This window comes from Furipterus horrens, unplaced genomic scaffold, assembly GCF_987537825.1.
Source record: "Furipterus horrens unplaced genomic scaffold, mFurHor1.1.pri manual_scaffold_7, whole genome shotgun sequence".
NCBI lineage: Eukaryota > Metazoa > Chordata > Mammalia > Chiroptera > Furipteridae > Furipterus > Furipterus horrens.
Window position 1 is genome coordinate 28,833,775 of NW_028327177.1, and position 23,873 is coordinate 28,857,647.

A 23,873-nucleotide genomic window follows, 5' to 3' on the forward strand; every position below is an offset into this window, starting at 1 on the left:
AAGAGCTAAGACACAGGGCTCTCTGTCCAGCCTCAAAGCGACGGCAAGGCAGACAGACTGTGGAAACAGAAAAAGCTCCCTCTGGTGCTGGAAAATGAAGCTGGGGGCGGGGGGCGGTGCCGGGGCTCTCAGATCACTGAGAAAGGCCTTTCTGCACATTGACTGCCCAGCAACACCGGAGGGGAGCGGATGCACGGGAACTACCTGTCTGCAGGTGCACCTCACCCGGGGTCGCCCAGCTCCCGGGAATCACCCGTGCCAAGGACGGCTTGTCACCAGACCTAACAACACTCACTGGCACAGGTCTTCCCATCACTGCGGAGCACGTGGCCCTCAGGACACTGACAGGCGAAGGATGTGTCCGTGTTGACGCAGGCGTATTCGCAACCATGGTCGCTCAGCAAGCAATAGTCGGCCCCTGCAAAACCCAACAGCCAGGCGAGGTGGTCAGCGGAGCCTCGGGGCTTTTCTACCCCACCTCACCCATGGGCCTGTGGTCACAGAAGACAACCCCAGGATCCCCCGGGAGCAAAGGACATAGGAAAGAGGGGCCAGATGCACTGTTCTCTGCAGGCATCGCAGTTTTCACTCCTGTCGCAAGCCTCTCCCAACCAGAGAAGGGCGGAGGGGGACTCACGGGAGCAGGTCTTGAGGTCCTCATTGATGAGGAAGCCTTCAGAACACTGGCAGACGAAGGACTCCTCTGTGTGGAGACACAGCTGCTCGCAGCCATGGTCCTGCTCCTTGCAGTGATCCACCCCTGCGGTTGCCACAGGAAGACAGAAAATAAGGGCAGGGGCATCACCCACCAGCAACAGGGCATTCAGTACAAAACATCCTCCAAAGAGCCCCTGAGAAGCCATTTCCTTTTCGTCTACTCTGTGTGACTGGCTTCTCTAGAATATCAGTCTTGTTTCTCTTCCCATTTCTTTGAAGAGTAGAGCACACACTGCTCCTGGGTAGGTGGTAATGAGAGCAGCCCTCTGCCGGGGCCTCTGCACCATAACCGAAGTGCTCGTGGCAAATGCTAGAGCAGGTGCAAACCCCATCTCCCAGGAGGAAGGCGAGGCTCGGGAAGGTCAAGCTGCCTGCCCAGAGCCACACAGCTGCCAGAGTCATGCTGAAGAATTGGCTTTCTGGCATCAGACTACCGGGGGTCAAAGCTCACTCCACCACTCCCTGGCGATGGGATGCTGGGCAGTCACTCGGCCCCTCTGCCACTGTCTCCTGGCTTGAGAATTGGGGATGACCATGGCTGCTTTCTTAGAGGAATGTGGCGAGAAGTAGAGGGGTTGATACATGTAAAGTCCTCAGAAGACTGGCACATAGTCACCACTTAACGAATACTTATTATGATTAAGTAGAGTTATGAATTAATTGGGTGGTTTTATTTCTATCTGAAAATGAAAAAGAAGATTTCCCCCCATAACCAGGACACCCAGATTCAGAAAGCAAGCCAAAGCCCAGGCCTGCTGCTCCTGGCACCCCACCCCCTTGCTGCACAGCTGGCCCCACTGGGCAGTGGGCACTGAAGGACAGTGAACAGACAGCTGGGTGAACGGCTCCCACAGACGGCCTGGCAGGCTGTCTCCCAGAAATACTAGAGGCCTTGTACAGAGCCAGCAAATGACTTTTTTGACTCCCACAGGGCCTAGTGTCGATGCCTTCTAGAATACTCCACTGGTGGATGTGCCTACTGCAAACATTTGCAGGATCACAGGAGCCAGAGGCCTGTATTCATATCCTGGTTCCACCATTTACCGGTCATGCGACCCCAGGAAAGTTACTTAATCTTTTTGTGCCACTGTTTCCCCATCTTACATTTTTATTTTTTTAATTTTAATTTTTGATTTTAGAGATGGGAGAAGGGAGGGAGAAAGAGAAGGAGAGAAATATCAATTGGTTGCCTTCCTTAATAGCCTAATCCTAACCCTAACCTGCAACCCAGGCATGTGCCCTGACCGGGAATTGAACCAGCGATCTTTTGGTTTGCAGGGAGATGCCCAACCAACAGAGCCACACTGGCTGGAGTTCTCCTATCTTTAAATGGGGATAAGAATGTACATGTCTCCTAAAGCTGCTGTGAGGATAAAATGAGTGAACAACCGGAAAATGCTCACAGCAGTGCTGCCCAGAGAGGAACCAGAAGGGCTTGTTGCCTTATGGCCTGGGGCTCCCTGAGCCCTCAAGGGGAATAGGATACCATGGCTTTCTCAGGGGACTCCTAGGAAGAAATGGCTTGGTTCATACTTTCTTGAAACTGACTAGGTGGTCCTTTTTATTAGAGTCCAGAGAGAAAAAATGGCCCATCTCTTCTGTCCCCTCCTCTGAGCTCTTTTAGGCTCCCCAAGGTGTGCTGGGAGGGAGAGGCAGGCCATGGCCCTTGGGGCTCTAGTTGGGCTCAGCCAGGTCGTGCCCAGTCTGTCCCGGGATACCTGCTACACTCCTGGGAGGAGGCCAAACGTACTGAGATCTGTCTTCACCAGGGCATCTCCTTGTCACGTGGAAGACCTCCTGCTCCCCACTTATGTCTTATGAGGGGTCTCAGAGACATCCAGAGGCAACCTTCTGGTTCACAAGTTCTTTGACCTCTGAAATCAGTCCTTAGAAAGCCTAATCGAGACACTTCGTTCCCCCTGAAGACTGAAGAGGCACAAGTTTTCCTGAGGACTCTGCTCTGTACCTAATACTTCATCTGTGAAACTTCCCCTCCTGGCAGTTGAAGGTCCCAACACTGAACAGCTGCATTGTTCTCATTCACAGTCTATCTCTGTCCCCAAAGCTGGAGCAGATGTGTGGCTTGCAGGGTGGAAAGCCACACAAAGGGCCCCTTCTCTGCTGGCCAGTCACCAAGTCCCTCTCCCAGCACCAGGGTCACAGGCACCCACTGAGGGGCTCAGGCACCCCCACCCCGTTGGCCTGGACCCGTGCAGACTGGGCCTCATCGAAAAAGGATGGAACCATCCAGCTGGCAAAGCCTGCAAGTTTCCGTGCATTTACGTCACCAAATGGAGCTTTGTTGTGCCTCTTACAAAAGAAAATCAAGGAAAGGCTTCACAAAAAGTCCCGTGTTTCTCAGCTCCACCCTCAGATTAGCCCTGTGGTAGCCTAAGTGCTTTCCAAGCTCTGTCCCTTCCAGTCTCTAGCCCCAAGCTGGGGCCAGCACTTGTCACTCTCCCCAGACTCTGTGATAATAATGAACTGTTATCTGTAACTGTATGTTTTCCCTGTGCTGGGCACAGTGCTAAGATACTGAAATGCTCCTGATTATTCCCCTTAACAACTCCAGGAGATCAGTGCTATTATAATTCAAAACAGATGGAGAAACCAAAGCTCAACAAAGTGAAGTAAGTGCCCTGGGTCACAGGTCTTGTGTGCAGTTGAGCTTGGACTTGACTTTAGGATAGTCTGACTTAATTGGTGATCTTAGCAGCACGATTAATATTTCTCAAGTGCTTATTACATGGTTAGCAGCACTTTTCCAAGTGTTTTATACATATTGATTATTTTAATCCTCACTATGCAATCTATGAGGTAGGTTGCATTAATTGTCCCATTTTATGGATGATGAAACTGAGGCAAGGAAGATTAAGTCTCTTAGACCATCAGACCCACAGGAAATCCAGGAACTTCAGAAGTACTTGGCTGCTAGTGGGCCTGCGGGATCAATGGGACCCCCTTCCCTCCAGTCAGCATTACCACCCCTGGGCACACTTACGGCTGCAGGTCTTGCCATTGGGGTCCAGTCTGTAGCCCCTACGGCAGCGACAGTAGTAGCCCTCTTCTGTGTTGACACATTCGTGCTCACAGCCTGGTTTCTTCAGCGCACAGTAGTTGATCCCTGCGGGGAGAAAAGGCAGATCCTGCCTCAGACTGGGCTTCTCCGGGGGCTGTGAGGTCAGCCCCTCACAGGAAATAGTCAGTAAATAAGGTATTCTATAAAACACAGGAAAAACAGCTCCTGCTCTCCCAAGCTTGTTTGAAGGAAAACCTGGTCCCCAAAGTGTCCCCCTGGTTTCCCCAACATGGGTCTTTCCCCCTTTGGTGGCCAAAAAGCTGAAAAATAGGTTGAGGGCTACCGTCCCCAGTCTAGCCCCTTCCAAGAAAGATGGAAAAGCTAAGAAAATCCAGTAGGCTCTTTTTCCAATTAACCTGATCACTAGGGCTCCAAAGCATGTAGGGAGCTGCCATCTGCTGTGGCATCTGACAGTGACATCAGGCAGCACCAAGCAGAAGGAACAAAAGCTGATCTTGCAAGATAACCAGCTGCTTAGGAGGCGCAGGAAATGGTGAGGGTCCAAATGCTTAAGCACGTTCTGAGTGAAACCACAACAGCATCCATATCAGGAACCTGGAGGAAACACATCTCAGATGCTGCCCAGGTTGCTGTAGCTTTGTCCTATGGTGATATTCACCTCATCCAAGCTATTCAGCAGTCTAGTTGTCTAGCAGCCAATTAGCAGTTTCATTTCCTGGTAGAAAGTGTTAGCACCCCAAGGCCTCACACAGAGCAGGTTATGGGCAAGATGGGGAATGGTAAAAGGGAACCAAATGAGCTTGTGGGGGGCTTTATGAGACTGGTGTTGGGGGAAAAGATGACCACCAACCTCAATGGCGGGGCTGGACCAGTGTAACCACATTGCTTTTTTCTGGGCATGTGACAGACACTGTTGGTTGCCTTGCCAACAACCATTATCTGTCTTCTTAGGACCAGAACCCTGATCCTCAAGAATCACGGCTGGTCTAAGCCAACCTAGCAACCACGTTGTCCTTGGTCAGTGATTGGTCTAAGGGTGGGAACGTGCCCTAGTTCTAGCCAATGAGACATGAAGAGTTTATTGGGGACCCTAGGAAAAAATTTCTTTCCTGAAAAGACAAAGAGGAATAAAGAGAAATACTGTTTTCTACTCTCTTTCCTTTCTGTCTTTGGGTCTAGTAGTGTGAGGTCATGATGCTTGGAGCTATGGCAGCTGTGTTATACCACAAGATGACAAATGTGAGGATTAAAAGTCAACGTGCTTTAGTAAAGGGACAGAAAGAGTGTAGGTTCTTGATAACATCACTGAGCCAGCCCTGGGATCAACCACCTCTGGGTCTGTTGGGAAAAAGTAAGTGTCCTTAATTGCTTCAGACACATGCTACAACATGGATGAACCTTGAAGATATTATGCTAAGTGAAATAAGCCAGTCACAAAAGGACAAATATTTCACTTATATGAGGTACCTAGACTAATAAGCAAATTCATAGACAGAAAAGAGAATGGTAGTTGCCAGGGGCTGGGAGGGGAAAGGAATGGGGTGTTATTGTTTAATGGGCACAGAGTTTCAGTCTGGGGAGATGAGGGGGTTCTGAAGATGGATGGTGGGGGTGGTCACACAGTAATGTAAATTACTTAATGCCACTGAACTGTGCAGTTTAAAATGGTTATAATGGTACGTACAATGGTACATTTTGTTATGTATATTTTACCACAGTTTTAAACAAGCTGACGCTGTCTTGAAGAAAGACATATACACAAAATAAAGAAACTGAAAAACACCTAGATTCTTAAAGAGGTGATCACTCAGTTATTGGACAAACAGCAGTTCAAAAACGACTCTCCTCCAAATGGTTCCTTACGGCAGAGGTTTAACTGTAGGTCTTTGTCTTCTTTACATGCTTGAGTCACATTTCTTCATGTGTGTTACTTAGATAGTCATTTGTGTATTCATTCAATCAGTTTTTATTGAGTAGCTATTAAGTAATGCATATCTGGCTCAGTCTCATCACCAACTGTGAAGGGCTACATACAGGCCAGGCTAGGGTGTCGTTTTATCTGGTAAGTAGATGATAGAACTGTCAGGTAACAAATTAAACAGTGCTTGTGAGATGGAGACCGTGCTGAGAAGGTAAGCCATAAAAACGTGGAAGATCAGTGACCCTAGAGAATGAATTATAGTGCCAACTGAGTGGCGCAGGTAGTTTTGAAAAAAATTGGGCAAGCTACCAAATGTTTTAGCAGGGAGTCGTGTTCCTTTGGGTTAGCAAATCCAGATTCTGATAAGTAAAGCAGTCTGTCTTAGGTCACATGGTCAGTATGGGTGACACTGCCAAGACCAGCCCTCACATGGCCCGGCTCAGTCCAACCTGCGGACCCCACCCAGGGTCCTTCGCATGTGAGGTGTCCAGCTACAGGAAGCACCAGCATAAGCAATCCTGGCGCCCAGCACACGGTTGCACATCTGATTCCTCCCCGGGGCCCCGGCAAGCAAGCCAGGCCAGTCCTGGTGTCTGCGCTTTGCACACCCGCCTCCGCAATTTATGCCTTAAATCGATGACAGCACTTTTCAGAAAAAGAAATTGTGCACCGATGAGGAAGAAGAATGAATCCTGGCCAAGGGTCTTTTCTTCAGTAGGATTCTGCTTGAACTCCCTCCCGCCATTAATTGGATGACATCAAATTCCTTTGAAAAATAGATTTCTTATTAGATCTAAAATAGCCCACATCCATTAACCACTTATTAAATGTAAATGGCTGTACTCTGAGCTCAAGATTTGTAATGCTCTTGAGATCCTCAGACTCCTAATAACAAACTTCAGATCTGAAACCCAATTTCTTTGCTTCTCTCTTCCATGTAATGCTCCAGGGGGACAGCGAGCACTCGCTTTCATTAACAGCTGTCTGCCTCCATGGACTGAGTGCCAACATTAAGTCAGGGGCTGGGTCTGCAGCAAAGACTGGAAAATGTAACAATGAGGCAGGATGTTGGGAGAAGGGCTGATGAGGACAGTTTTAGGAACCAATTCCATTTTCCTTGGATGAAAAAATAGGGCACTTGGCTAAAGAGAAAATGGAGGTATAATTGCTGAATTCATAGGGTGGGGCAAAAGCAGGTTTACAGTTATTCATTTGAAAAATATTAATTGATTGACTATCAAATAGTAAAAAAGAGGCCCAACTGTGAACTGATTTGTGGTGGTCAAACTGCTCCTGGAGGGTCACTTCCTCTCCACTGGCCCTTTTGTTCTTGGTCTCCCTCCTCCCTGGATCATGATGTGTGCGCTGCCTTGGACCTTTCTCTTATTCCAAGTGCCTCTCCAGGCAGGGTGAGGAGGGAGTGGCAGAAGTGGAGGGAATCTCAGATGAATGATATGAGATGCAGAGCTTCAAGCAGATTACCTCCGCTCATGGCCACATGCCTACTTGTTTCCTCTTCCCTCTGTTAGTAATGCAATAAAGCTTGCAGGAACACAATGAGTGTCTGAGTTGAACTGGATCTAATTATTCCGCACATAGGAGCTTTTTGGTCCACAAATACGAGTCCACCTGTGAATGATTTTCCCTGGGTGTAGTCAGCCATGGACACATTCACCACTAAAAAAAAAAGATGTGAATAGCAGAGAAGGGTGGGCAGGCCAGAAAATTTGGACCTCTAACATATTGTGTGCATGTGTGGTCTAATGGAAAATATTCCATCTAATTGTTTCTATGCTCTGAATGCTCTCAGTTAAAATTCCCATTTAATGTTTAAATGTTTCCAGGGTTTGCATCCAGGCAAGGCAATGCTGTTATCTTCTGTAAAAGAGGCTCGGTTTCAAAATATGGGCTCTGCAACCACCTGCCAATGTACAAGGCTTAACCCTTACTACAGTGAGTATGTAAGTCAATATGCTGTCAGCAGAACGTGGCTTCTCTGGATTCAGTTATACAGCTGACAGTCCTTTTCAAAAGATATATACAGTCAAATGTTTGAAAAGTCAGTCCTGTGATGCAGAACTGATGTACATATCACCAGGGAGGGTAGGGTGAAGGAGCCCATGAGAATACACCCCTAAATGGGAGCTCCCGAGAAGTCTGTGCACTACACATCAGGAAGACGCAAATAATTCAGTGTGTCTAAATGTGGGCTATGAGAGTACTTTTTGAAAAAATTTACAACTTGCAGGCCTTAAAAAGGCCATCTTTCCAGCAAGATTGAGTAATTCAAATGATAGTTGCAATTTCTCCAGGATGACAAATCTCAGAGATCCATTTACTCATTTTTTCATTTAATAAACACTGTGTCACACCTATATGTGTTGAAACTTTGAGTTGTTGAGGAATCAAGAATGAGAAAAAAATAAGAATCTTCCTTCTTGTGAACCTTTCATTCTAATGGTCTCTCAGGGATGGTCTGGTTTAAAGAGATCCCATTTGGGGTCCAAGCTCTAGTTCCCCAGACAGGCCCCTTAAAGTGTCAGATGACAGGCATTTGAGCCACTCAGCACATTCTAATATCCTGCTGACACTATATACCCTTGGAATGGTGTGGGGCTGCCCAGAGCCTTATGTTTTTCCTTCCTTCATATCAAAGAGGATAGAGCTGCAATTTCCCCCTCTTAGCAGCTACCAAGTGTTTTATCTTGTAGGACTAGAAGAAACCAATTCCTTTTACCTCCTGTCTCTGGGTCCAGCCTTTTCTTTCTCAAAGCCCCAAATACATGCTGTAGGGGTAAGAAGGAGGGAGAGTGCACCCCCATTTCAGACAGAGCCTCAGCTTGGGCCTTGATATTGCTTAATGAACCCAATGGGCAGGCCCAGTCTATTCAATCTCTAAAAGTCATTACCATCACAGGATCACGTGAGACAGGGATAAAATAAAGGGCAGAGTAATATTAGGAAACCTAAATGTTGCATACAAGTACACCTTGTTTGGGATTGTGAGGAAAAGGAAAACTAGTGGGGCATTTAGCACAAGCCCTTTTCCAGTACCCAGGGCCACTTACTTCTGCAGGTTTTGTTATCTGGATTCAGGGTAAAGCCTTTTAGGCAGCGGCAGGAATAGGAATCATCTGCATTAACACACTCGTGCTGACACCCATGATTACGTGAGGCACAGTAGTCTATCTCTGGAAAGAAAGAAAAAATATATTAATAACGAACAAAGCAATACATTTAGCATAGGGAAATAGGGAAATATGAGATTTTCAGTCTTAACTTTTCCTAAACAGATTTAATCCTGTGACCTCACGCACTCATGCCACGAAGAGATCTCTCTATGAGGCTATTTCCATGTTTAGGGATGTGGCCCCTTGGAAGAGGATTTTCTTGACATGTTACAAAATATTTATACAGCAAAGTAATTTATAAGGATGCTTTCCTTGTTTTGGTTCGTATAACAGTCCCTAAAGTGAAAGAGTGTGTTTGGGTGTTGTTCTGCTGTGTTATAGGCTGGGGAAAGCAAGTTTGATGAATGTTTCATGGAATTTATACAATTAAAACAATGACATCTTCCCAAAGCAAAACTCCAAACCACTTAAATTCCTCAAACACGGAGCCAACCAATATGATGCAAAATCATATCCTGGGGAAAAGAAGGTTCCATCCATCTTCTAAGCATAAAAGGCATAGATATTATGGATGCAAAACACGCCCATTCTTACAGCTGCACATACACAGGGTCAGTCATCCCCAGGTTTCATAATCAGAGACTGTAACCTCTAGGTGTACATTAATTTAAATCAAAATATTCGGAGAAAAGTTTACATGGAATTTTTTATAATGGGGTTTTATTTATATAAGTATTTTTAGATACAGGAAGAGACTCTCCTATTACATTTAAGTTTTGTGATCAAAGTATTTTGCTATAGTGGAACTCGGATGCATTGTTTAAAATTGCTAAGAATAAGTGGCCACTGATGGGGTCTTGATTTGATGAGGATTTTTATTGTTTTATGGAACATGTGAACTATGTATATCGTTTTCATATAAAGAATGTGGTATGAGTTTTCCAAGCCTGTACTAAAGTAAACAAAATAAAAAAAGGCAAAGAATATTCTTTTTTAAAATCCTCACTCAAGGATATGTTTATTAATTTTTAGAGAGGGAGGGAGGGGAGGGAGGGAGAAAGAGAGAGAGAGAGAGGAACATCGATGTGAGAGAGAAACATCAATCAGTTGCCTCCCGTACACGCCCCAACTGGGGATTGAACTTGCAACTAGGTATGTGCCCTGACCAAAAGTCACAACCTTCTGGTGCACAGGATAACGATCCAACCAACTGAGCCATCTGGCCAGAGCTTGAAAGACAAAACATTGAAAAGATGTCAGTTCTTCCTAACTTAAAGTTATGGAAATTTTAAACATATACAAAGTGGATAAAATAGTATAATGAATCCATGTACATATCACTCAGCTTCGAGAGAGCCCATCTGTGGTTGACCTGGTTTCATCTATACTCCCATCCTCCACATTAAAATTCTACAGTACTTTGAAGCAAACCCCAGATGTAATATAATTTTGTCCATAAATATTTCATAATGTCTTTAAAAGACTGGAAGTCTTAAAAATATAGCTACAATACCACATAAAGGTACTTAAAACCTTTTTATTTGAAAACTATTTCAAACAAAAAGTTGCAAAAATAAAAATACAGGTATGTGCATACAAGAAATACCTATATACTCTTTACCCACACTCTTTATTGTTAACATTTCACCCCATTTGCTTTATCATTTGCTCATTTCTCTGAACTATTTGAGGATAAGCTACATACATCATAGTCCTTTTTCCTTAAATACAGTGTGTACTCTTGAAGAGGAAGGATATTCGCTTAAATAACCACAGTGTAGCTATAAACTTCATAAATTTACATTGGCACATACTTTTATTTAACCTGCCATCCATATTCTAGTTTTTTCAGTTGATCTAATAATGTTCTTTATAGCAATTTTCATCCTCCAGTACAGGGTTCAGTAGTATAGGGTCAGAGATTATATTTAGTTTTCATATATGCTCATTCCTTCTTTAATCTACATCCATGTTGTCTAATGAGGCTATTTATATTGAAATGGATTAAAAGTCAATAAATAAAAATTCAGTTCCTCACGTGTACTGGCCACATCTCAAGTGACCAATAGTCAGAGTAATTCCTGACTATTGCATTGTGCAGATACAGGACACTCCATCATCACAGTGTGTTCTATTCAATAGCAATAGTCTAGAAGATTTCCAAAGCCTCTCTTTGGGTTTGATGACTTGAACATTTTAATAATACAGTCTCCCCTACTTGTTTTTAGTTTTATGGAGGTTCAACTGGTAGAAACCAAACTACACATATTTAAAATGAGCAATTTGATGAGTTTTCGCATACGTATGCTCCCATGAAATCATCACCATAATCAAGATAACAAACTTAGGCACTATTCTCAAAAGTTTCCTCCTGCCCCTTTCTAAATAATTCTTCCACACTCCCTCTGGCCCCAAACAACCATTAATGTTCTTTTGAGATAAATTAGTTTGTGTTTCCTAGAGTTTTATAAAAATGGAATCATATAGAATGTATTCTTTTTGATCTGTCTTTTTTATTTATCATTAATTATTTTGAGATTCACACATGCCTATGTATGTGTCAATAGTTTGTCCCTTTTTATTGTGGAGTAGTATTTCATTTTATGGATATATCACAATTTGTTTATCCATTCATCTGCTGGTGGGATTTGAGTTGTTTCCAGTTTAGGGCTGTTACAAATAAAGCAGCTAGAAATATTCATGCACAAGTCTTTATGTAGACACGTGCTTCCATTTTTCTTGAGTAAATATCGAGGAGTAGAATGGCTTGTCATAAGGTAGATGTATGCTTCAGTTCTGAAAGATTCCCGTAAGCATTTCATGAGAGCTCCCATTGCTCCATGTCCTCACCTACACCTGGTAATTTTAGCCGTCCTGGTGGGATATAGTGTTTAGCTCATTGTGGTTTTATTTTTCATTTCTCTAATGACTAATGTTGCTAAATATGTTTTTGTATGCTTATTTGCTATCTCCATATCTTCTTTGGTGAAGTGTATTTTCAAATCTTTTGCCCTCTTTTATTGGGTTGTCTATTTATTAAGTTTTAAGAGTTCTTTCTATATTCTAAATATAAACCCTTGGTTGAATATAGATTTGCAAGTATTTTTCCTTTTCATTTGAGTCATAGTATCTTTTGAAGAACAAAAGTTTTAATTTTGATGAAGTTTAATTCATTTGTTTTATATTTTTATAGTTGGTGCTTTTTGTGTCTTATTTAAGACATCTTTGCCAAACCCAGAGTCACCAAGATATTCTCTTAGATTTTTTTCTAGAATTCTTACAGATTTTACTCTTACATTTCAGTCTAAAATCTATTTCAAGGTTAATTTTTGCATGTGGTGTGAGGTAAAGGTCAAGTCACTTTATATTTTTATGGCAGTCCCATTGTGGCAGCACTATTTGTGGAAGATGTTATCCTTTCCCTCTTGAGTTGCCTTGGCACCTTTGTTGTGACTTTATTTCTGGGCTCTGTTCCGTCCCATTGATCTATGCGTCCATCTTTATACCGATTCTACAATGTCTGGATTACTGTTGCTTTATCATTAGTCTTAAAAATCAGGTAGTTTAGGTCTTCTGACTCTGTTTATGTTTTTCAAAATTTATTTGACTATCTTAGTTCTTTGCATTTCCATATACATTTGGGAATCAGTTTGTCAATTTCTACAAAAAAGCATGGTAGGGTTATTGAAAATATATTGAAACTATATTAATCTATAGATTAATTTCAATATGCAAGTCTTTCACATCTTTTGTCAAATTTACCACTAGGTATTACATATTTTTGATGTTATTATAACTGGTATTTTAAATTTTGATTTGCCAGTGAATATTTATAAAAAGAGTTGATTTTCATATATTGACCTTGTATCCTACAATCTTGCTAAACTCACTTAGTAGTTCTAGTAGCTTTTTTGTATTTTCCACTGGATTTTCTCCACAGACAATCATGTTTTCTGTTAATAAAGATGGTTTTAATTATTCTGTTCCAATCTTGATTTCATTTCTTTCTTTCTTTTTCTTGCCTATTAGAATGACTAGAACCTCTAGTATAATACTAAACATAGTGGTGAGAGTGGATAACCTGATTTCTTCCTGATCTTATAAGGAAAGCACTCAGTCTTTCATTATTAAGTATGATGTTAACTGATGATTTTTTTCACTGATATACTTTACCACTCCTACTTTGCTGAGAAGTTGTTTTTTTAATTATAAATGAATGTCAGATCCTGTCCAATGTTCTTTCTGTATCTGTTAAGACAGACCATATGGTTTCTGCTTTTTAGTATGTTAATATTGTGAATTACATTGATCAAGTGTTCAATGTTAAACCAATCTCAAATTCCTAGGATAAATTTCACTTTATATATATTGTGAGAATTGATGCTAAAAGTATTTAAAGAACTTTTGTGTGTATTTTATGGTGGATATTTATGTGTAGTTTTTTTTCTTGGAATGTCTTCTTCTGGTTTTGGTATCATGATAATGCTAGCCTCATAGAAATATGCTGAAAAAATGTTCCCTTGTCTTCAATTATCTGGAAGGATTTGTATTAACTGGCACTAGTTCTTCCTCAAATATTTGGTAGAATTTTCCAGTTAAACCAACTAAGCCTTGAGTTTTCTATGTGGGAAAACTTATAAGTACAAGTTCAATTTCTTTTAATAGATAGATGATATAGTTCTTGAGTTAACTTAAGTAGTTTGTGTCTTTCAAGGAATTGTCCATTTAATCTAAGTTGCTGAAATTATTGGCATAAATTTGTTCATTATTTTTCCTCATTATTCTTTAAACATTTGTAGGATCTGTGGTGATGTCTACTTTCTCATTTGTGATGTCATTAATTTGTATTTTCTCTCTTTTATGCCCTTGACCACTGTGGCTAGAGATTCATCAAATTTATTTATTTCAAAAACCAAACAAACAAACCATCTTTTGTTTTTATCAGTTTTCCCTATTGGTTTTATGTTTTCTATTTCTTTTATTTCACTTCAGATAAATGTATTATTTCCTTTCTTTTGAATGTCTAATAATTACATGAAAAAGTATTAACCTGCTCATTCATTATGATATATTTATATATACATATATAAAATGAATAAATATTCTCTGAATACCTAACATGGGCCAGGCACTGGGATTAGCAGTAAGCAAAACGGGATAGTCCTTTGCCTCATGGAACTTATAGGAGTCACTTATAATGCCTTAAGTTGATTGTTCATTAATCAAATAACACCACCAACAAACATACATTTATAAATTATATATAAATGCATAATTTTATTAAGAAAAGGTAATTAAACAGAATAAACAAATCAATGAGAAAAATGTTTTCCTAAGCAAATTAGCAAAAAAAAATTAAATTGCCTCTCAAAACACTTATGATAGTCTATAAATTGGTGCAAAGTTTTTGGAAAATGTTTTTGTATCCTACATCAAAAGCCTTAAAAATGTTAATAGTCTTTGAATCAATAAATGAGTAGAGATGCAAAGATATATGTGCAAGAATATTTATCACAAATACAATCTGAACAGCCTAAAACACTGTTGAAGAAATTGTGATACTTACAATAGAATATTATGCAGAGTCCAGGAAGAACAGAGTCCCAACCAAGATGGATGCAAAGACACCCACTCCAAGACACATCATAATTAAAATACCAAAGGTTAAAGATAAAGAGAGAATCTTAAAAGCAGCAAGAGAAAAGCAGTTAGTTATCTAAAGGGGATTTCCCATAAGACTGTCAGCTGATTTCTCAAAAGCAACTTTGCAGGCTAGAAGGGATTGGCAAGAAATATTCAAAGTCATGAAAAGCAGGGACCTACAGCCAAGATTGTTCTATCCAGCAAAGCTATCATTTAGAATCGAAGGGCAATAAAGAGCTTCCCAAACAAGAAAAAACTAATGGCAGATCATTATTATACAAAATGTTAAAGAAACATATTTAAGAAAAAGAAGATCAAAACTATGAACAATAAAATGGCAAAAAATACATATCTATCAACAATTGAATCTAAGAAAACAAACTAAGCAAACAAGAAGAACAGAGACAAAATCATAGATATGGAGAATGTTTTGATGATTGCCTGATGGGAGGAGGCTGTAGAGGAATGCGTGAAGTGGTGAGGAGATTAAGAAGTACAAATAGGTAGTTATAGGATAGCCGCGGGGATATAAAGTACTGTATAGGAAATAGAGCAGCCAAAGAACTTATATGCATAACCCATGGACATGAACAATGACGTGGAGTGGAGATTGCCTGAGGGAGCAGGGTGTGCTGGGTGGAGGGAGGCAAAGGGGAAAAAAATCAGGACAACTGTAATAGCATAATCAATAAAATATAATTTAAAAAAGATAATCCTCATGATTTAATGTTACACTACATGATATAAACCCTATAAAGATATATTCATATGCATAAAAATAGAAATATAGCAAATTGATATTAATAATGGTTATCTCTGGATGATGAGATTACAGGTCATGTCATTTTGTACAATTTCACTTCTATACTATCCAATTATCTACAATAAGCATATATTACTTTGATAATATAATTTAAAATATGAAAAATACAAATACACATTCATAATTGTGAAACTATTTGCCATGGAAAATGGCAGAAATAACATAGAAAAAAGAACATCATGGAAGGGACCCAGTAATTTGGAGAAGAAAATAATCAGGGAACATACTGGGAATGGCATGTAAATCTTCATATCTCTATATCCAAAACACAAAATACAGGCAACGAACAGTCACTTTAGAATCTCTATATAGGAGAGTGACTATGAGCTTACAGGTATTGCTGGAATTTGGGGAGATAGGAAGCAAAGGTATGAATGAATGTGGAGAGGGCAGCCTATACATTCTATGGACCACAGTGCCTATATAATGGTCTCACTCTACTCATCATACAGACTTTCTTGCTTTCTCTCCCTCAACTTTTCCAAGTCTCACAGTTCTTGCCTCAGGGCCTTTGCACTGGTACTGTGTTTCCTATACCTTAAAGGTCTCCTCTCCCTCACCTCCTTCAAGTCTTTGATTAAATGTCACTTTCTTATTGAGACCTGCATTCTACTCTTACCCTGCTCCCATAGAAAGTGAGCTCCATAAGGACAGAGGTCTTTTGGTCTATTTTATTTACTGCTTTATGTCATTTCTACAACAGTATCAAGGACATAAGAAGCACTCAACAAATATTTGTTGTATGAATACATGGTTATTGGTATTACTCTTTAAATAGTGTTTTTTTTAGGGTTTAGATGAGTAAACATTGCCCACCAAATACCAGTGAGGGTTCACTAAGAGTGGAAGACAGGTCTCATGCCTTCCTTGTGGCTTCTTCCCACGAGACTATTTTAAAAACCTCCCTCTAGAAGGACCTCAGTTCAGCAATCAGCATCCTCTGGGTTCAGACATTCAGCCAGTTACAACCCCACCAATTAAGTATTCTGTCATCCAGCATGCATTTCTCTGTCTGGTCCATGGGGCCTCATTGTTAATTGGGCAAATACCTATTAAAGTCTAGACAGTTGCTACCATATTTTCCAAGCCTGCCTAGTCCACTAAATGAAATCAAGTCATTCTGATGTGACTCATTCTTAGTGACCAAGAAAATGAGAGAAGTTTAATTTGTTCTATAGGTCTCAAAGTACAAGGAAGCAGTTATCAACTCAGTTTAAGGAATCACTTTCTAAGAGTCAGAGCTGTTCAAAGGGCAATGCAATGTATGGGGTGTAGTGAGTGTCCTGTCAGTGGGGTTATTCAATTGCAGGCTGGAGGTACATGATGGAAATATTGTAGGATGGGTGGTTGAGCTAGAACTAGGCTGAACTTTCAGTCCCTCGGTTCAAAGACTCAGAGTCTTTGATTCATGTTCACAGGTCTCACATGTGACATGACAGGCTGTAGGAAGAGAGTGGTATTCTGCACATTAATGGCAAGTTGGCCAGAAAACCCAAAAACCAATACATTCTAGTTCTTCTATTGCTGATTCAGTATTAAAATATTTCCTTTTTCTGTCTTTAACTTTTAATGCAAGTACAAATATTCACTTACTACTTTAGCACGAAGCATTCCTTTTTGAAAAATAGGGTGGAAACGTCCACCAAGTTATCAATGGAGTCTGAAAAGTAATGGGTATAATGACCTCCAAGTCAGTAAATAATAAATAGCAACATGAAAAATATGATGTCTACAATTGTCTTTAATCATCATTAGACATTAAACATGAAGCCCAGTCTCCTTGATACCAAAGACACAAAACCCTGTCCAAAGGACTGAAGTCCTTTATCTATCTTTCCTATGCAAAGACCCTGAACATCCATCTGAGAATGTTCTCATGGATGCTTCAGGAGTAATGGTTTCAAATCAGACCTCACAAAGTCCAGCAATTCTACTTCTGGATATATACCCAAAAGAACTGAAAGCAGGGACTTGAATGATAACTTCATGTTCATAGCAGCATTATTAACAATAGTAAAAAGGTGGAAGCAAACCAAGTGTCCATTGACTGATGAATGGATTAACAAAATGTCCCATACACATTCAATGGAATACCTTCAGCCTCAGAAAGAAAGGAAATTCTGATATATGCTATACCATGGATGAACCTTGAAGATACTATGCTAAGTGAAATAAGCCAGTCATAAAACAACACACATTGTGTTATTCTACTTATATGAGGTACAGAGATTAGTCAAATTCATAGAGACAGAAGGTAGAACGGTGGTTGCCAGGGGCTGGGAAAGGAGAAGGGAATGGAGTGTTATTATTTAATGGGTACAGAGATTCAGGTTAGGGAGATAAAAAAGTTCTGGAGTTGAATGGTGGTGACGGTTGCACAACATGAATGTACTTAATGCCACTGAACTGTACACTTTAAAAATTACAATGGTATATTTTATATTATGTATATTTTACCATAATAAAAAAGTGTCTTGCCATGTTTTGCAAACTGATGGTACTGTACTTACGTGGTTCTACCCTCTCCCCTCCAGAAAATATTCATATACATGTGGATGGGTTGTCTTAGGATAAGGACTTGAGAGAAAAGGTGATGCTCTTTTCAACACTGCTTACATATTTTAAATAACATTACTTGTTCAGAAACATAGAGCTCTATTACATACATTTTGGCTTAATCATAAATTAATCACACTCAGTATGATTAATGTTCACCCGTCTACATTTCATTAAACAATAATTGCACACTTACTAATTGGATTAGCTTTCAAATATACTTGTGGGTAAAACTAGAGACTGAAATTTAAGAAACTAAGGCTTTTTTACTATTTTTTTCAAGTTTACAAGAAATGAGAAATTTTTTAAAATGTTTTTTTTTTTTTCTTTCATCACTGTGTGGTTGCGTCTCACTCATGCCCCTATCTGGGGACCTGACATGCAACCTAGTAATGTGCCCTGACTGGGAATCGAACCAGCGATACTTGGCTCGCAGGCCGACGCTCAATCCACTGAGCCACAGCAGCCAGGGCTAAAAAATATATCTTTTAGTGTCACAGCAGCAGCCAGGCTGGCTTGGCTGGCAACTGTTGTGTTGCCACATTAACTACTAACAGGATGCCTGACTGAGCTTCTACCTGCATCCCGTCTTTCTGTCCTTTAACCTGGTCCTTATTTCCCAGTCCTTGTTCTTGTCGCTGCCAGAATCTAGAGTACTGCCAAGTGTCGTGGTTCTTACAACTGGCCTTTGCTTTACTTTTTTACTCTCACAGCTTTCTAAGTACTTCAGTGTCTCCTTTCTCTTCCTAGTCCCCTCTCAACACCTGGCTTCCTGCCCCACTCCTAAACACGGTGGGAAGGGGGCCCTTCTTCTAGGGGATGCATCTCCCTGATGCTGCCTGCCCAGAGCTCACTGAATGCCCAGCACTCGTCTCTGCCCACAGGTTGGGGCGGCCCACTTCTGGGCCTTGATCTGGGCCTAAGACTGCTGGGCTCCATGCCTCCTTGGCGACACCTCACAGCTGGAGCAGTCCCTCCCCTGATCCCAGCCAGACCTGCTCTCCAGGCCCCTCACTGCACTGTCTGCCTCCAGGGTCTCCTGGCCTGCACCATGTTAGGGCCTGTAATTCTCCACATCCCAAGAGATTCTGGGATGGGAGACATGTGGAGCCACAGTGTGGGGGTGATGATGAGGCTCTGGGAACTGGGGCTGGAGGAGGAAATCAGGTGATCCCAGCCAGGAGACTGGACAAGAGATATGTTTTCTTCCAGGCCTCACCCCAGGGATGCTGCAGCATCCCCGCCTCTTTTAGTCCAGCTGGCCTCCTCTTACCCTCAACTCCTATTGGGGGTCTCGCCTGCATCACACTGTGAGCCCCTGGTCACACAGCTCAGATCTCTTCTCCTCTAGGAAGTACTTTGAGTGGTGACTGAGCTGCTGTGTGGCTTGTGTCCCCAACCAGCTTCCAGTGGAAGCCTGGGGCCGAGTCTTGAATTTTTTTAATGCACAGTTAAACTTAGCTCAGGCTCGTGGTATATGCTCATAAATACCAATTTAAAGTCTTTGAAGCCAGTATCAGCCCTTAAAAGAATCTGCTTGGCACCAGGCAATTTGCTCAATGGTTTATATGGATTAGCTCATTTAGTCTTCAAGACAAAGCTATGAAGTAGGTAATATTATCACCTCCTATTACGGCAGAGGAAACTGAGGCATAAGATCACCCAGTGAAAAGGCAGAAGAGCTGGGATTTGAACTGAGGCCATGGTTGCCCCTTTGATGGAGAAACTGGCTCATCAGACCAGCAACCATAATTCCCAAGCCATTATTACCACAATGCAGGCTGCTGGCTTATAGTTCAGAGTATTCAGAAGGGAAGGGAGATCAGAAACAGAGAAGTCCCTTCATTCATTTGTTTATTCTCTCAATAAACAACTGTATGCCAGTCATGTGCCAGGTGTGGATATGAGCCTGTCTGGCTTATATCTTTGTACAACGTTCCTCCCCTGGCTACCCTAAGTTCATCATTTTTTAAGCCTGGTGATTGACAGCTCTGCCGTCAAGATTCAGCCCAGATCTCTTCTCTACTAGGAAGGCTCTTGCTTTATTCATTGCTATTGGCACATGGCTAGGGCTCCAGAAATGTATGTTTTGATTTAACGTGTCCCTTACAGTTCCGAACTCTACCTCTGCCTCCAGCTCTGGTGTTTGTAAACTGTTGACATTTAGGGACTGGCAAGCAAGCTGATGTTTCAGGAATTTTGGGGGATACTTTAAAAAAAAAGCTGTATAGGTATGTCCTGCTTTATATACTAGATGTATTTTAGAAATATTATGGGTACATGAACTTTTTATGAATTGAAATCTTGTTTTCTCATTGATGTTTGTCTTAGAGATGACTTATTTAAAATTGCTATTAAACTTCACTTTTAAAAAAGTGCTAGGCCCTAATACTTTAAGAATAAGCTCCTCTCAAGCAAACCTCTCTATAGGAGTTTAATAATTCATACACAATCCCTTACATGCTGTGACATACCTTTACATTTAAAAGAACACTTTTGGAATTCTTTTATAAATCACCAATCACCTTTAGTTTATAGATTTTTATGGTCAGAATTTGGAGGCTCAAATTAATTCTGATTTGTGTGTGTACAGTCACATCAAATAGAACTACGTAGCTAAAACAAAATGAGCAGTTCTTTGTAAGCCACCCTCCCCCACCCCGGAATAACCACACTGAATTCCTGTTGGCTCAGTGATTTTCCTGTACTTGTGTGGAGTCAGAGCTGAAGCCCACAAGCCACAAAGTTTCAACGAAAGTATTTCTTAAGACCCATTAATACTGATGGGCGCAGCAAGACTGAGTCAGCATGAAGTAAGATAGTCTGATTGTCAGCACGCTCAGCAAATGCTGGAAGAACACTCCCACTTGTGGTCTCTGATAAAAAGACACCTTCAGTAAATGCCTTGAAGGATGACATGGAGGTAGAGTGAGCTAGGGTCTTAGGGCAAGTTAAGAAAGACCTGACAAAGGAGGAACGGAGGCAGAAGGTATTAGAACCCTCAGTATATAATCCTATGCTTCTCTAGGCTTGGGAGATTTCTATGGCCACAGTGCCCATAGCAACACCATCCAAAAATAAATATTTCAGTTATTGTTTGTGACTTACTTGTGCATGTTTTTTTATCTGGATTCAGAGAAAATCCTTTAGGGCACCGGCAAAGGTAGGAGCCATCAGCATTCACACACTCGTGTTCGCATCCGTGGTTTTCTGAGGCACAGTAGTCCACAGCTATAAAGATTAAAACACAGAGTTAAATCAGAAGCACACACTGAGGTAAAGGGAATGGTAGAATGAAAGCATACTTACAATAAATATAAGTAGGGATAAATACTGTCATCCCAAAAAGAGTATGAATAACCAAATATGAACCAAAGGCCTCTTTCCCACAAACCTAAAAACTGAGAGCCTAGACCAAGCAATTTATATTAAAAGATAAACAAAAGAACACATTTACCACTGCATTGAAAAGATAAATGCAAACCAAAACAATCAGAGGACACACTTATGGCTATTAAACTCCAAAATTAAAGACAAGGTAAAATCAACGGTGACAAGACAGCATGGAAACAGAGTCAAAGTTATTACTGGTGGGTAGCATTCTAATTTATTTAAAATTTTGGAGGGACATTTTGTCAAAGTTCACTATGGAAATGTGATCAAACAAATTAGAAAAAGGGGAAATTACAACATTTACAGTGACAAGAAAAATTCTGGGTAATTGGATTAGTAATTTACGAGAAAATACACTGGCCTCTTTCTCATTAATTCTACAAGTATGTGCTGAGCACTGACTCTGGGCCTGGCCCTGTTTTAGGTGCTAAGGATAGAGCAAGTAACAAATCAGACAAAAACTCTGGTCCTCGAGGAGCTCACATTTGGATGGTGGTGATGATGGAAAAAGAATAAGATAGATAAGTAAACAGCATAGTTTCTTAGGGAGATCCAAGATGGTGAAGGAGTAAGTGGAAGTTATACTAACATCTTGCCAAAATCAATCTGGAATTACAACTAAATTGTAGTAAATCATCCTGAATAACCAACTGACACTAGCTGGAGAGAAGCCCTATAACCATGAACAGACAGAAGAAACCACTTCACTACAATGTGACTGGTAAGGAGTGTGGAGGAGGTGTGAAAGTGCTGGCTGGGCTCCCACAGGTGGCAGCTGAAGTTCCAGAGGAATATTTCAGTGGCTTGGGGTTCCCCCTGAGAAGTGTGGGGTCTAAACCCCAAGCTGGGCTCCCCCACTCACAGCACCAGCACTGGAAAGGCACCCAGATAACATCCAGCTGTGAAAAGCAGCAGGGTTTCTGCCTGCCAGGGAGAGATGGCTGGAGACTCAGAGCGCCACTTAAAGGGCCAACACACAAAATATCATTTGCAGTCCCTTACCCTGGGCCCCATCAGAGGGAGGGCAGAGTGGACTACAGATGCTTCAGGAGAGTCTAGGGTTGGTTACTCTAGGGAGAGAACTGAAGGAACAGCCACCAGGATCCCTGTGCTGAGTCATTCCCTGTACTACAGAAGGCATCTTTCTCAGGTAAAGCTCTCCTCTCCCAGTGGCATCAGCCTGAAGGGAAGCAATACCTCGCCTGCAGGAATTACTCTGCCCCATCCTGTGGTTCTTAGGCTGGGCTGCTGATTATAGCTTAAGGTTATATCACTGATGAGTTTCACAACTAAGATGGAAAAATACAAAGAAGGAGCCAAAAGAGGAAGACAAAGAAACAGACCTCAAATGAAAGAACAAGAGAATTCTCCAGAAGAAGAACTAGATGAAATGGAGGCAAGTAATTTACCAGAGAGATAGTTTAGAGTAATGATTATGAGGATACTTAACAGCATGAAAAAAGACACAGAACAATAAAAAAGGACCAGTCAGAAATAAAGAATGCAATATCTGAATTAAAAATACACTGGAAGGAATAAAAAGTAGGTTAGATCAAGAAGAGGATCAAATCAGTGATTTTGGAAGACAAGGTAGAAAAAAACCCAGGCAGAACAGCAAAAAGAAAAAAGAATTTTTTAAAATGAGGAGAACTTAAGAAACATTTGGACAACATGAAGCTTAACAACATCCACTTCAGGGGAATACCAGAAGGAGATGAGAGCAAGCAGGGGATTGAGAAATTATTTGAAGAAATAATGACTGAAAACTTCCCTAATCTGGTGAAAACAAACAAACAAACAAACAAAACAAACAAACAGGACAAAAGTCCCAGAAGCACAGAGAGTTCCAAATAAGTTGGACTCAAAAGGACCACACCAAGACACATCATAATTAAAATGCCAAAGGTTAAAGATGAAGGGAGAGTCTTAAAAGCACAAGCCAGGAATGTACACAAATCCACTCACTCTGGGAACCACCACCAGGGCAGCAGCTGGAGGGGCACCAGTTGCATAGGGAATTAGGTGAAGTGACTGGAAATGAGGTGAGTGTTAGGTAAGCCTCCAAAAGTCAGGCAGCAATGGCATTGTCCCCTCTTTTCTCTGCCCCACCCCCTACAAAGCCACAAAGTGGTGAAGTGAGTTGCCCCACCCTGGTGAATACTCAAGGCTCCACCCCATACAACTTAACAGGTGCACTAAGACAGGGAGTCAAAGCAGCTGTACCTAATACACAGAAATAAACATAGGGAGGTTGCCAAATTGAGGAGACAGAAATATGGCCTAAATGAAGGAACAGAACAGAATCCCAGAAAAAGAGCTAAGCAAAGCAGAGACAGACAACCTATCAGATACAGAGTTCAAAATTCTGGTGATCAGAATGCTCAGAGATCTTGTTGAATACAGCAAAAGCATAAGGGAAGAAATGAAAGCTACATGAAGTAAAATAAAGAAAAATACAGAGGAAACAAACAGTGAAGGGAAGGAAGCCAGGATTCAAATCAATGACTTGTAACATAAGGAAGAAGTAAACATTCAGCCAGAACAAAATGAAGAAACAAGGATTCATAAAAACAAGGAGAGAATACGAAGACTCTGGAACATCTCCAAAAGTGCCAACATTCGAATCATAGAGGTACCAGAAGAAGAGGA

The 23,873-nt window shown here is 41.3% G+C and overlaps 1 protein-coding gene across 3 annotated transcripts in view; it reads right to left on the bottom strand.

Moving 5' to 3' along the window:
* The window catches only part of MATN2 (matrilin 2), a 132,864-nt gene that overhangs the window by 24,915 nt on the left and 84,076 nt on the right, over positions 1-23,873 (bottom strand). For all 3 annotated transcript variants that reach the window (XM_090283534.1, XM_090283533.1, XM_090283532.1), the window contains exons 6-10: positions 20,940-21,062; positions 8,747-8,869; positions 3,719-3,841; positions 638-760; positions 296-418 (exon numbers count right to left, since the gene is read on the bottom strand). In XM_090283534.1, the coding sequence (XP_090139660.1) occupies positions 296-418; positions 638-760; positions 3,719-3,841; positions 8,747-8,869; positions 20,940-21,062 (615 nt within the window). The remainder of the gene's footprint in view (positions 1-295; positions 419-637; positions 761-3,718; positions 3,842-8,746; positions 8,870-20,939; positions 21,063-23,873) is intronic.